The sequence below is a fragment of the Pelophylax lessonae genome (genome assembly GCF_965119305.1).
Source record: "Pelophylax lessonae genome assembly, chromosome: 4".
Classification (NCBI taxonomy): domain Eukaryota; kingdom Metazoa; phylum Chordata; class Amphibia; order Anura; family Ranidae; genus Pelophylax; species Pelophylax lessonae.
The window spans coordinates 656,246,372-656,261,176 of record NC_138771.1 but is presented as its reverse complement, the minus strand read 5'-3'; the positions used below and the strand labels follow the sequence as shown (position 1 = coordinate 656,261,176).

General features: G+C 46.2%; 1 protein-coding gene across 1 annotated transcript in view; it reads left to right on the top strand.

The window, feature by feature from the left end:
- LOC309552276 (transferrin receptor protein 2-like) overlaps positions 1–14,805 on the top strand; it is a 104,659-nt gene that overhangs the window by 15,709 nt on the left and 74,145 nt on the right. Inside the window, exon 2 of the mRNA XM_082253171.1 lies at positions 12,122–12,169. Within this exon, the coding sequence (XP_082109297.1) occupies positions 12,137–12,169 (33 nt within the window). The 5' untranslated portion in view covers positions 12,122–12,136. The remainder of the gene's footprint in view (positions 1–12,121; positions 12,170–14,805) is intronic.

The following is a 14,805-nucleotide window of genomic DNA, read 5'->3' as shown; positions in this document are numbered from 1 at the left end:
GTACTCGGGTACTCTGATGGGCTGGTGACAGGTATTCGGGTACTCTGATGACAGGTACTCAGGTACTCTGATGACGGATACTCTGATGACAGGTACTCGGGTACTCTGATGACAGGTACTCGGGTACTCTGACGGGTACTCGGGTACTCTGATGACGGGTACTCGGGTACTCTGATGACAGGTACTCGGGTACTCTGATGACGGGTACTCGGGTACTCTGATGACGGGTACTCAGGTACTCTGACAGGTACTCGGGTACTCTGATGACAGGTACTCGGGTACTCTGATGACGGGTACTCGGGTACTCTGATGACAGGTACTCGGGTACTCTGATGACAGGTACTCGGGTACTCTGATGACGGGTACTCGGGTACTCTGATGACAGGTACTCTGATGACAGGTACTCGGGTACTCTGATGGGCTGGTGACAGGTATTCGGGTACTCTGATGACAGGTACTCAGGTACTCTGATGACGGATACTCTGATGACAGGTACTCGGGTACTCTGATGACAGGTACTCGGGTACTCTGACGGGTACTCGGGTACTCTGATGACGGGTACTCGGGTACTCTGATGACAGGTACTCGGGTACTCTGATGACGGGTACTCGGGTACACTGATGACGGGTACTCGGGTACTCTGACAGGTACTCGGGTACTCTGATGACAGGTACTCGGGTACTCTGATGACGGGTACTCGGGTACTCTGATGACAGGTACTCGGGTACTCTGATGACAGGTACTCGGGTACTCTGATGACGGGTACTCGGGTACTCTGATGACAGGTACTCTGATGACAGGTACTCGGGTACTCTGATGACAGGTACTCGGGTACTTTGAGTACCTGTCAACGGAGTACCCGTCATCAGAGTACCTGAGTACCTGTCACCTACCCATCAGAGTACCCGAGTACCTTCCACCTGCTCATCAGAGTACCTGACGCCTAAAGTACCCAAGTACTTGCCGCCTGCTCATCAGTACCCATCACTACTCATCAGTACTCATCAGTACCTATCACGTATCAGTACTGATCATCAGTACCCATCAGTACAGTATCACCTATCACCTATCAGTCAGTGAGTACTACTCATCAGTACCTATCACCTGCCTGTCACCTGCCCATCAGAGTACCCGAGTACCTGTCACCTGCCTATCAGAGTACCCGAGTACCTGCCACCTGCTCATCAGTACCCGAGTACCTGTCACCTGCCTATCGGAGTACTCGAGTACCTGCCACCTGCTCATCAGTACCAGAGTACCTGTCACCTGCCCAACAAAGTACCCGAGTACCTGTCACCCTTCATACAGCCACCATGTCCAAGTCCAAAAAGGTTTATATTTGTCGTCCGTTTAAACCTAAATACCGGTGTTATGGCAGCAGATAGCTGCCATAACCCTGGTATTTTTTTAAACGGTGGACGGTTGGCTTTCCGATAAGGGTGGTCCCAGCGGCGGATTCGCCGTGGGATCACCCTTCCGGGATGGCGGAAGAGGCGCCCCCCCCCCCTCCCGACGCGTTCCGGTCCTTTTCCCCGCTTACCGGACCCGCCGGCAGCGGGGAAAACGATCCGGTCCCGAATCCTCACAGACAGGATGTCGAGTGAGGGCAAGCTTGCCCTCACTTGACTCTATGGTCTTGGAGGACCGGAGCTACGGAAAATGTTGTTGCCTAGCAACCGGTTTAAAGGTCCTTTTTTTTTTTTTTTTCATTTTATATTATAATTTTTTTTTTTTTTTTTCTATCTTTTAGTGTACTTGTGAGATCTGAGGACTTTTTGACCCCAGATCTCACAAAAAAGAGGTCCTGTCGTGCCTATTTCTATTACGAGGAATATTTACATTTCTTTTAATAGAAATAAAAATGATCACATTTTTTTTTTTTTTTAAACGGTGTAAAAATAAAAAATAATAAATAAAATAAATAGTAAAAAAAAAAGCTCGCGCGCAGAAGCGAATGCATACAGAAACCCCGGCCACATATGTAAACGGTGTTCAAACCACACATGTGAGGTATCGCCGCGATCGTTAGAGCAAGGGGAATAATTTGAGCCCTAGACCTCCTCTGTAACTCAAAGATGGCAACCTGTAGAAATTTTTAAATTGTCGCCTATGGGGATTTTTAAGTACCAAAGTTTGTCACCATTCCGTGAGCGTGCGCAATTTTGAAACATGACATGTTGGGTATCTATTTACTCGGCGTAACATTATCTTTCACATTATGGAAAAAAATTGGGCTAACTTTACTGGTTTCTTATTTTTTAATTAAAAAAAGTGAATTTTTTCCAAAAAAATTGCGTTTGGAAGACCGCTACGCAAATACGGTGTGATAAAAAATATTGCAATAATCTCCATTTTATTCTCTAGGGTCTCTGCTAAAAAAAAATATATAATGTTTGGGGGTTCTAAGCAGTTTTCTAGCAAAACAACTGATTTTAGCTTGTAAACACCAAATGTCAAAAATAGGCCTAGGCAAGTGGCTAGGATGCATGATGATGCTCCTTGGATGTTCGGCCCCTCTATATGGCTAGGCTGTGAAAAAGTCTCACACATGTGGTATTGCCATACTCAGGAGGAGTGGCAGAATGTATTTTGGGGTGTCATTTTTGCTGTGTACATGCTATGTGTTAGGAATATCCTATAAATTGACAACTTTGTGTAAAAAAAAAAAGTTTTCATTTTTTTCCCACATTTTCCAAAAACCTGTGGAAAAAAATGATATGTTCAAACGACCCATAATGCCTCATAGAATATACGTTGGAGTGTTTGCTTTCCAAAATGGGGTCATTTTGTGGACTTTTCCATTGTATTGGTGCTCTAGGGCCTTCAAAATTGTGATAGGTAGTAAGAAAGTTTTATGTGTATTTATGCTCCTAGAACGCCTGAATGTGCTTCTTGGACGTGGAGTCTCTTTTTGTGGCCAGGCTGTGTAAAAGTCTCACACATGTGGTATCACCATACTCGGAAGGAGTAGCAGAATGTATTTTTGGGTGTCATTTTTGCTGTGTACATGCTATGTGTTAGAAATAGCTTATAAATTGACAACTTTGTGGGAAAAAAAAGAAAAAAAAAATTTTTTCTTCATTTTCCCAAGAATTGTGGGAAAAAATGACAACTTCAAAAAACTCACCATGCCTCTTACTAAATACCTTGGACTGTCTACTTTACAAAAAGGGGTCATTTGGGGGGTATTTGTACTGTCCTGACATTTCAGGGCCTCAAGAAAGGAGATAGGCAGTCAGTACATCTGGTGTGATCAATTTTCAGTAATTGGTACCATAGCTTCTAGACTCAATAACTTTCACACAGACTAAATAATATACACTAATTTGGGTTAATTTTACCAGAGACATGTAGCAGTATACATTTTGGCCCAAATGTATGAAGAAAAATTTATTTTTTGCAAAATTTCATAATTGAAACTAAAAAAAAGTGTTTTTTTTTCAAAATTTTTGCTCTTTTTTTGCATATATCACGAAAAAAAAAAAAACCCCAGTTGTGATCAAATACCACCAAAAGAAAGCTCTATTTGTGTGAAAAAAATGATAAAAATTTTGTTTGGTTATAGTGTAGCATGACTGAGCAATTGTCATTCAAAGTGTGAGAGTGCTGAAAGCTGAAAATTGGTCTGGGCAGGAAGGGGGTCTAACTGCTCTGTATGGAAGCGGTTAAGAGTTCCCTTCACTGGAACTAAGGGGCCAAGCCCAACCCCTGAAAAACAACCCCACACCATAATCCCCCCTCCACCAAATGATTTGGACAAAGTGTCCTCAATGCTGTAAAATACAGGTAGATAATTTTCCATCATGCCATACCATCAGGGAGGCGTACGATTGGCCCCAAATATATTCTGCAGCAGGACAACCACCCCAAACATAAAGCCATTGTCATTAAGAACTATCTTCAGTGTAAGGAAGAACAAGGAGTCCTGGGAGTGATGGTTTGGTCCCCGGAAAGCCCTGATCTCACCATCATAGAAGGGCAGAAGGATTTGAGGCAACCAACATCCACAGAAGATCTGTGCTTAGTTCTCCAGGATGCCCCTAGAACAACCTACCCGCCAAGTTCCTTCAAAAACTGTGTGAAGGCAAAGAGTGGCTGTGACAGAACCCACTGTCACTGTGTGTTTTGGAGGGGACTGTGCGCAAGCCTCCTACCGACAGACTATGGGCCAGAAGATACTGGAGACCTGGGGACATTGCCTTTTATTTCATTTTATGTTCCCTTTATTCATCTTCTGAACAGCTGAAGATGGCATGACTCAGGGCATTGACTTAATGTAATGCTACAGCCCTTCTCCCCCCACCCCCCCCCCCCCCTCCTGTTTCTGTGTCTAATTGTGTGGATTCATGACACAGACAATGGTCTGGGCTGGAGACATCTCTCCGCAGGGGGTGTGTATTAAGACTGCCTGTTTCAATGTACAAATGTTCCGTTCCAATTGGCTGGTCCTTGTCCTCTTCCCCCCCTGTGGCAAGGCTAAGGGGAGTTTCCCTAACTGTGTAAAACTGTATGTCTTGGAATTTAATAAACAGTTTAAGCTCTGCATGGTTAACCCTCAACACCTGTGTGGATTGTCTCGCGATTGAGGGGTTACGGGCTGGGTATGGCTTCTCCGTAGGCTGTGGGTGTGCGTTTGGAGGACAGGAGACACAGGTCCGGCGGATGTGCCCAGCTGGGGTTCAAAGATCCGTTACAGTGGCCATCCCTATAAAAGATTGGATGTGGATTTCTCTTCTCTTCATTTACTTTCCATTGTGTTCATTGTTATAAAAATAAACTATTAATACTTTAATTTCTGAAAGCGTTCTCCATTTACAGAATTTTTTCACACGTGCCTAAGACTTTGGCGCAGTGCTGTAGATACTGAAGGAAAGGGAATTACCCAACGGTCTTTGGGAGGATTGGAAGGGTTTTTACGCCATGAGGCAAACATGGCCGTGAGAGTTTTGTTTGTTTTCCTCTGGAAGAAAACTTCAAGAGGTTGGAAGGATATCCTTTTTTTATGGTTTCTTTGTAGCACAGACCAGACATTGCCGATGCCGAGGAATCCACACTGCGTTATACAGATCTTCTCTAACACGAGTGCTGTCATAGATAAACACTCCGTATCTCGTGTCATTTCCAAGAAATAGCGACCGCCCCCTCCACACCTCTCTGACGCTCTCCTCGCTGAACATGCTGATCCAGCGGATTCCCAGAATCACAATACTCGGTACTACGATCCACTATGAGGAAGGGAAATAAACACTTTAATGGTGGATACTAAGTCTTATAATACAGCATGGTGTGATCAGTCCAGGGCACACATGCCAAACTGTGCCCCCCCCCCCCCCAAGATGTATGAGTATTATGTGTAAACAAAAATCCCCCCCAAAAGAAAAAAAGAATCGTGAACTAATCTGCCCCCCCCCCCCAAGATGTATAAGTATTATGTTTTAGCAAAAATCCCCCCCCCAAAAGAAAAAAGAATTGTGAACTAATCTGCGCCCCCCTAAGGTGTATGAGTATTATGTGTCAGCAAAAATCCCCCCCCCCCCCAAAAAGAAAGAAGAATTGTGAACTAATCTGCGCCCCCCCCCAAGATGTATGAGTATTATGTGTCTGCAAAAATCCCCCCCCCCCACAAACCCCAAAAGAAAAAAATAATTGTGAACTAATCTGCCCCCCCCCCCCAAGATGTATGAGTATTATGTGTCAGCAAAAATCCCCCCCACCCCAAAAAAAAAAGAATTGTGAACTAATCTGCGCCCCCCCCAAGATGTATCAGTATTATGTGTCTGCAAAAATCCCCCCCCAAACCCCAAAAGAAAAAAGTAATTGTGAACTAATCTGCCCCCCCCCAAGATGTATCAGTATTATGTGTCTGCAAAAATCCCCCCCCCCCAAACCCCAAAATAAAAAAATAATTGTGAACTAATCTGCCCCCCCCCCCAAGATGTATGAGTATTATGTGTCTGCAAAAATCCCCCCCCCCAAACTCCAAAAGAAAAAAATAATTGTGAACTAATCTGCGCCCCCCCAAGATGTATGAGTATTATGTGTCTGCAAAAATCCCCCCCAAAAGAAAAAAATAATTGAGAACTAATCTGCCCCCCCCCAAGATGTATGAGTATTATGTGTCAGCAAAAATCCCCCCCCCCCAAAAGAAAAAAATAATTGAGAACTAATCTGCACCCCCCCCCCCCCAAGATGTATGAGTATTATGTGTCAGCAAAAATCCCTCCCCAAAAGAAAAAAATAATTGTGAACTAATCTGCGCCCCTCCCCCAAGATATATGAGTATTATGTGTCTGCAAAAATCCCCCCCCCCAAAAGAAAAAAAGAATTGTGAACTAATCTGCCCCCCCCCCCAAGATGTATGAGTATTATGTGTCTGCAAAAATCCCCCCCCAAAAGAAAAAAATAATTGTGAACTAATCTGCCCCCCCCAAGATGTATGAGTATTATGTGTCAGCAAAAATCCCCCCCCCAAAAGAAAAAAAGAATTGTGAACTAATCTGCCCCCCCCAAGATGTATGAGTATTATGTGTCAGCAAAAATCCCCCCCCTTCCCAAAAGAAAAAAAGAATTGTGAACTAATCCACCCCCCCCCCCCCAAGATGTATCAGTATTATGTGTCTGCAAAAATCCCCCCCCAAACCCCAAAAGAAAAAAGAATTGTGAACTAATCTGCCCCCCCCAAGATGTATGAGTATTATGTGTCAGCAAAAATCCCCCCCCCAAAAGAAAAAAAGAATTGTGAACTAATCTGCCCCCCCCCCAAGATGTATGAGTATTATGTGTCTGCAAAAATCCCCCCCCCAAACCCCAAAAGAAAAAAAGAATTGAGAACTAATCTGCCCCCCCCCCCAAGATGTATGAGTATTATGTGTCTGCAAAAATCCCCCCCCAAAAGAAAAAAATAATTGTGAACTAATCTGCCCCCCCCCAAGATGTATGAGTATTATGTGTCAGCAAAAATCCCCCCCCAAAAGAAAAAAAGAATTGTGAACTAATCTGCCCCCCCCCCCCCAAGATGTATGAGTATTATGTGTCTGCAAAAATCCCCCCCCAAACCCCAAAAGAAAAAAGAATTGTGAACTAATCTGCCCCCCCCCCAAGATGTATGAGTATTATGTGTCAGCAAAAATCCCCCCCCAAAAGAAAAAAATAATTGTGAACTAATCTGCGCCCCTCCCCCAAGATATATGAGTATTATGTGTCTGCAAAAATCCCCCCCCAAAAGAAAAAAAGAATTGTGAACTAATCTGCCCCCCCCCAAGATGTATGAGTATTATGTGTTTGCAAAACCCCCCCCCCAACCCCAAAATAAAAAAATAATTGTGAACTAATCTGCGCTCCCCCCTCAAGATGTATGAGTATTATGTGTCTGCAAAAATCCCCCCCCCCCCAAACCCCAAAAGAAAAAAAATAATTGTGAACTAATCTGCGCCCCCCCCAAGATGTATGAGTATTATGTGTCCGCAAAAATCCCCCCCCCCCCAAAAAATAGTGAAGAATTGTGTACTAATCTGCAAGCTTACCCCCCCCCCAAGCCTAAATTCCCCCTCCTCCCAGTACAAATTCACCCCCTGCTGAAATCCACCCTCCCAGCACAAATCTTTCCCCCCCCCCTCCATCCCTCAAATCCCCCCAGCACAAAAAAAAAATCACCCCATTCTAGCACAGACCCTTCTCCAATTTTCCCTCCAAGTACACATCCCCCCCCCCCACTATAAATTCTCCCCCTAGCACAAATCCCCTTGCCCCCTCTACCATATCATCTCTTCTACTGCAAACCCACAAATCCCCCCACCTAGCGCAAATCCTCTACCTCTGTCCCCCCACCCAACACAAATCCCCCTGAATAATTACACCTAGCCCCTAATTTCCCCTCCTAGAACAATTTTTACCCCCAGCCACCCCCCATTTTTACCCCTCCCAACACAAATATCTTTCTAGCTGAATCTCCTTGCGGTGCCCCCCCCCCACTTCACATGATACCACAGTGCCCAGGGAAGCTCCCCTCCTGCACACCCATTGTCCTTGCCCTGGGTGTGATCATTATCGATGTATACTTAGTTTTGCTATACGGATTGATATGATTGCAACACAAAAAAATGTTGGGCTGCCACAACACCCCCAGAATGTTGGCACTCTGCGGCAACCTTCACACCGCCCTAAGTGCATCACCCAGCTTCAACTGCACCCAGGGTACAAGCAATATTCACAGCGGCAGTTCAGGGCATAAGGGAGGCTCCTTCTCAGTCCCATGACACAGCTGTGGGGAGGATTTTCCCCTATTTTTCATTGCTGCTAGAGTTGGAAAGTTGGGGGGTTGGGGGGGGGGGGGCTGTCTGTACTGGGAGGGTAGGTTGGGTGGTGGGGTCTGTACAGGAGGGTTAGGCTTGGAGGAGGGCTGTACTGGGGGAATGCCTATATTGAGAAGGTGAGGCTGGAGGGGGGGGGGGGGCTGTTTGGGAGAGAGTTGACTTGTGGGGAATATGAGATTAAGAGATAAATTGTACTTGGAGGAGGAGATATTTTTTGGTTGTATTGTGTAAAGTGGCCTGATTGTTATGCACTGCTGACCCCTGCATTCCAAGTATTATGCATTCCTGACCTCTACACTCTGAGCGTTATGCATTCCTAAACATTGCACTCTGTATGTTATGCACTCCTGACCTCTGCTGTCTGAGCCTTATGCACTCCTGACCTCTGCAGTCTTCGCATTATGCACTCCTGACCTCTGCACTCTGACCGTTATGCATTTCTGACCTACGCACTCTGTGTGCTATGCACTCCTTACTCCTGCACTCTTAGCATTATGTACTCCTTACCCTCTTCATTCTGAGTGTTATGCATTCATGACCTCTGCACTCTGTGTGTTATGCACTCCTGACCTCTGCAGTCTTCGCATTATGCACTCCTGACCTCTGCACTCTGACCATTATGCATTTCTGACCTACGCACTCTGTGTGCTATGCACTCCTTACCCTCTTCATTCTGAGTGTTATGCATTCATGACCTCTGCACTCTGTGAGTTATACACTCCTGACCTCTGCACTCTGAGCGTTATGCATTCCTGACCTCTGCACCCTGAGCATTATGCACTCCTTACCCTCTGCATTCTGAGTGTTATGCATTCCTGACCTCTGCACTCTGTGTGTTATACACTCCTGACCTCTGCACTTTGTGCCTTATGCACTCTTGACCTCTGCACTCTGAGCATTATGTACTCCTGACCCCTGCATTCTGAGTGTTATGCATTCCTGACCTCTGCACTCTGTGTGTTATACACTCCTGACCTTTGCACTCTGTGTGTTATACACTCCTGACCTCTGCACTTTGTCCCTTATGCACTCCTGACCTCTGCACTCTGAGCATCATGCACTCCTGACCCCTGCATTCTGAGTGTTATGCATTCCTGACCTCTGCACTCTGTGTGTTATACACTTCTGACTTCTGCATTCTGAGTGTTATACACTCCTGACCTCTGCACTTTGTCCCTTATGCACTCCTGACCTCTGCACTCTGAGTGTTATACACTCCTGACCTCTGCACTTTGTGCCTTATGCACTCTTGACCTCTGCACTCTGAGCATTATGTACTCCTGACCCCTGCATTCTGAGTGTTATGCATTCCTGACCTCTGCACTCTGTGTGTTATACACTCCTGACCTCTGCACTCTGTGTGTTATACACTCCTGACCTCTGCACTTTGTCCCTTATGCACTCCTGACCTCTGCACTCTGAGCATCATGCGCTCCTGACCCCTGCATTCTGAGTGTAATGCATTCCTGACCTCTGCACTCTGTGTGTTATACACTCCTGACCTCTGCACTCTGTGTGTTATACACTCCTGACCTCTGCACTTTGTCCCTTATGCACTCCTGACCTCTGCACTCTGAGCATCATGCACTCCTGACCCCTGCACTCTGAGTGTTATACACTCCTGACCCCTGCATTCTGAGTGTTATGTATTCCTGACCTCTGCACTCTGTGTGTTATGTATTTCTGACCCCTGCAGTTGATTAACTGAAGGCAAATAGACTGTGCACTCTGCAAGTGCAGTTGCTTCAGAGCTTAATAAATGAGGAAAAGCTCTGCTGACTTCCATCATCCAAACATGTGCAAGCAAAATTGCTGTTTTTTTTATTTTCCTCGCATGTGATTGGGTACTCTTTGCAAAGTGCAGCTTTACCTTATTTACTAAGCCTTGGAACAACTGCACTTTGCAAAGAGTATGGTCTAGCTGCCTTTAGTAAGTCAAGGGGTCAGAAGTGCATAAGGCTCAAAGTGCAGGGGTCAGAAGTGCATAAAGCACAGATTGCAGGGGTCAGGAGTGTGTAAAGCATTTAGTGTAGGGGTCAGAAGTGCATAATGCACAGAGTGCAGGAGTCAGAAGTTTGTAACATATATAGTGTAGGGATTAGAAGTGCATAACACTCAGAGTGCAGGGGTCAGAAGTGCATAACTCTCAGAGTGCAGGGGTCAGAAGTGCATAAGGCAAAGAATGCAGGGGCCAGAAGTGCATAACACTCAGGGTGCAAGGGTTTTGAAGTGCATAACGCTCAGAATGCAGGGGTCAGAATTGCATAAGGCACAGAGTGCAGGGGTCAGAAGTGTGTAACATATATAGTGTAGGGGTCAGAAGTGCATAACACTCAGGGTGCAGGGGTTTAGAAGTGCATGACACTCCGAATACAGGGGTCAGAAGTGCATAACACTCAGAGTGCAGGGGTCAGAAGTGCATGAGGCACAGAGTGCAGGGGTCAGAAGTGTGTAACATATATAGTGTAGGGATCAGAAGTGCATAACACTCAGAGCACAGGGGTCAGAAGTGTATAAGGCACAGTATGCAGAGGTCAGAAGTGTGTAACATATATAGTGTAGGGGTCAGAGTGCTTAACACTCAGAGTGCAGGGGTCAGAAGTGCATAGGCCACAGAGTGCAGGGGTCAGGAGTGTGTAAAGCATATAGTGCAGGGGTTTAGAAGTGCATAACACCCAGAGTGCAGGGGTCAGAAGTGCATAAGGCACAGAGTACAGGGGTCAGAAGTGTGTAACATATATCGTCCAGGGGTTAGAAGTAACATATATAGTGCAGGGGTCAGAAGTGCATTGGGCATAGAGTGCAGGGGTCAGGAGTTTGTAACGCATATAGTGTAGGGGACTCAGAAATGCAAAACACACAGAGTTCAGGGATCAGAAGTGCATAAGGCACAGAGTGCAGGGGTCAGAAGTACATAAGGCACAGAGTGCAGGGGTCAGAAGTGCATAAGGCACTGAGTGCAGGGGTCAGAAGTACATAAGGCACAGAGTGCAGGGGTCAGAAGTGCATAAGGCACAGAGTGCAGGGGTCAGAAGTGCATAAGGCACAGAGTGCAGGGGTCAGAAGTGCAGAACACAAAGGGGTTGATTTACTAAAACTGGAGAGCACAAAATCTGGTGCGGCTGTGCATGGTAGCCAATCAGCATCTAACTTCAGCTTGTTCAATTAAACTTTGACAATAAAACCTGGAAGCTGATTGGTTTCTATGCAGAGCTGCACCAGATTTTGCACTTATAAACTGTAGTAAATCCACCTCTGAGTGTTATGCACTCTTGACCCCTGCGCTGAGATATTTGCACTCCTGACCCCTGCCCTCTGAGTATCATGCACTGTGCATTTTCACAGTCCTGGCAACTGTACTCCGCATAAATATTACTGACCTCTGAACTCTGCTTCACATACTACTGACCCCTGCACCCTGTTACTTACTCCTGACCTCCGAAGCTTGCTGTACATACTACTGACCCTTGCATTTTGCAATACTTGTTTGACTTATTTGTTCCTTTTTTAGTTTTCTACAATATGGGAGTCAGATGTTTGGATGGGGGAACAATTTCAAGTGTTATTTTCCATAAATGTGCTGCTGACTGTGCGGTGTGATCACCGTCGGTGTATACTTTGTACTATTATATGGCAATGTGTGATCCTAATCGGTGTATATATTACAGTATACAGCGCGGTGTACATGCAGTATATTGATTGGACGATTCTGTCTCTGTCACGCCGCCTCTCGTGTCCTCGGAGTGGTTGGGCGCAGTCTGTGGTTTGGGCGGATTCATATACTGAACTCTGATATCTCTTCGTTTCAGTCTGCAGGTGGAGATATGAATTCCGTCAGAGACTTATTCCAAGGCGCGGTGAGTACTTTATGTTATATATTATTTTCTGTGTGGTTGTTATGGTCAGTTTTTATTTTTTATTTTCTGCCTATTTGTTCATTTTGCCTTTAGTCCTGGATGGACTGTTGATGCATTTTTGTGCACATTAGAGATGCTTCAATTTTTCTCATTCCCATTGTATCTTAAGGAGGGAAATTTTTCAGCATTTTCCCTCTTATCACACTGCATTCCTCAGTGCTGTAATATACACCCACCGGCCACTTTATTAGGTACACCTTGCTAGTACCAGTTTGGACCCCCTTTACCTTCATTCTTGGTGGCATAGATACAACAAGGTGTTGGAAACGTTCCTTTAGAGATTTTCTCCATAGTGACATGATAGCATCACGTAGTTGCTGCAGATTTGTCGGTCTCCAGTTCCACCACATCCCAAAGGTGGTCTATTGGATGGAGATCTGGTGAGTGTGGAGGCCATTGGAGTACAGTGACCTGATCTGGTGAATGTGGAGGCCATTGGAGTGAGTGATCGGATCTGGTGAGTGTGGAGGCCATTGGAGGACAATGACCTGATCTGGTGAGTGTGGAGGCCATTGGACTTCAGTGACCTGATCTGGTGAGTGTGGAGGCCATTGGAGTACAGTGACCTGATCTGATGAGTGTGGAGGCCATTGGAGGACAGTGACCGGATCTGGTAAGTGTGGAGGCCATTGGAGTACAGTGACCAGATCTGGTGAGTGTGGAGGCCATTGGAGTACAGTGACCTCATTTAGTGAGTGTGGAGGCCATTGGAGTACAGTGACCTGATCTGGTGAGTGTGGAGGCCATTGGAGGACAGTGACCTGATCTGGTGAGTGTGGAGGCCATTGGAGTACAGTGACCGGATCTGGTGAGTGTGGAGGCCATTGGAGTTCAGTGACCGAATCTGGTGAGTGTGGAGGCCATTGGAGGACAGTGACCGCATCTGGTGAGTGTGGAGGCCATTGGAGGACAGTGACTGGATCTGGTGAGTGTGGAGGCCATTGGAGTACAGTGACCTGATCTGGTGAGTGTGGAGGCCATTGGAGTACAGTGACCGAATCTGGTGAGTGTGGAGGCCATTGGAGTACAGTGACTGGATCTGGTGAGTGTGGAAGCCATCAGAGTACAGTGACCTCATTGTCATGTTGAAGAAACCAGTGGTGAGATGATTGGAGCTTTGTGACATGGTGCATTATCCTGCTGGAAGGAGCCATCAGACGATGGGGACACTGTAGTCATAAAGAGATGGACATGGGCAGCAACAATAACCAGGTAGGCTGTGGTGGTAAAAACATGCTCAATTGGTACTAAGGGGACCAAAGTGTGCCAAGAAAATATCCCCCACACCATTACACCATCAGCCTGAACCATTACCCCCCCCCCCCCAACCATTACACCACCACCACCAGCCTGAACCATTGATAGAAGGCAGGATGGGTCCATGTGCCAAATTCTGGCCCTACCATCTGAATGTCTCAGCTGAAATCCAGACTCATCAGACCACGCAATGTTTTTCCGATCGTCTATTGTCCAATTTTGGTGATCCTGTGCGAATTGTAGCCTCAGATTCCCGTTCTTAGCTGACAGGAGTGGCACCCGGTGTGGTCTTCTGCTGCCCTAGCCCATCGACTTCAAAGTTCAGAGATGGTATTCTGCATCCCTTGGTTGTAACGAGTGGTTATTTGAGTTACTGTTGCCTTTCTATCATCTGGAACCAGTCTGCCCATTCTCCTCTGACCTCAACGAGGTATTTTCCTCCACACAACTGCTGCTCACTGGAAATTTTCTCTTTTTCCCGCAATTCTCTGTAAACCCGAAAGATGGTTGTGTGTGAAAATCCCAGAAATACTCAGACCAGCCTGTTTGCCACCAACAACCATGCCACGTTCAAAGTCACTTAAATCCCCTTTCTTCTCCATTCTGATGCTCAGTTAGAACTTCAGCAAGTTGTCATCACCACGTCTAGATGCCTAAATGCATTGAGTCGCTGCCATGTGATTGGCTGATTAGCAATTTGTGTTACCAAGCAATTGAACAGGTGTACCTAATAAAGTGACCGGTGAGTGTGCACACCGGATGTGATTTATATTGGACCTGTTCTGTATTTAATTTTGAATTCTATGGCTGCTTTTTGTTTGTAATAAAATATCGCTGCCTGTGACATCAAACAGTGCAGCTCGATGCTTAATGGTCAGGGCCGGGACAAGGGGTGGGCAGGAGGGACATCTGACCTGGGCACTATGGTATAACATGAGGGAGGGGGGTGCTGCTAGGAAATTGGGGAGGGGGGGGGGGAATTTGTGTTGAAAGTAGAATTGGGGGGGGGGCAGCAGAGGGTAAGCATTGTTCTAGGAAGGGGAATCTGGTGGGTAAGTGTGGTAATTTAGGGGGATTTGTGTTGGGAGGAGGTAAAGGGGGGGGGGGGTAAATGTGTACCCAGAGCAGAAATTTTAGGGGTAGAGGATTTGAGCTGGGAGGGGTTATTTGTACTGGGAGGAGGGGGAATGTATGCTTAGGGGGTAAGAATGCAAATTAGTGCTCCGTTTTTGCTTAATGCTTATTGGTCAGGGCTGAGGCAAGGGGTGACCAGGAGGGACAGTTGCCCTGGGCACTGTGGTATAACATGAGGGGGGGGG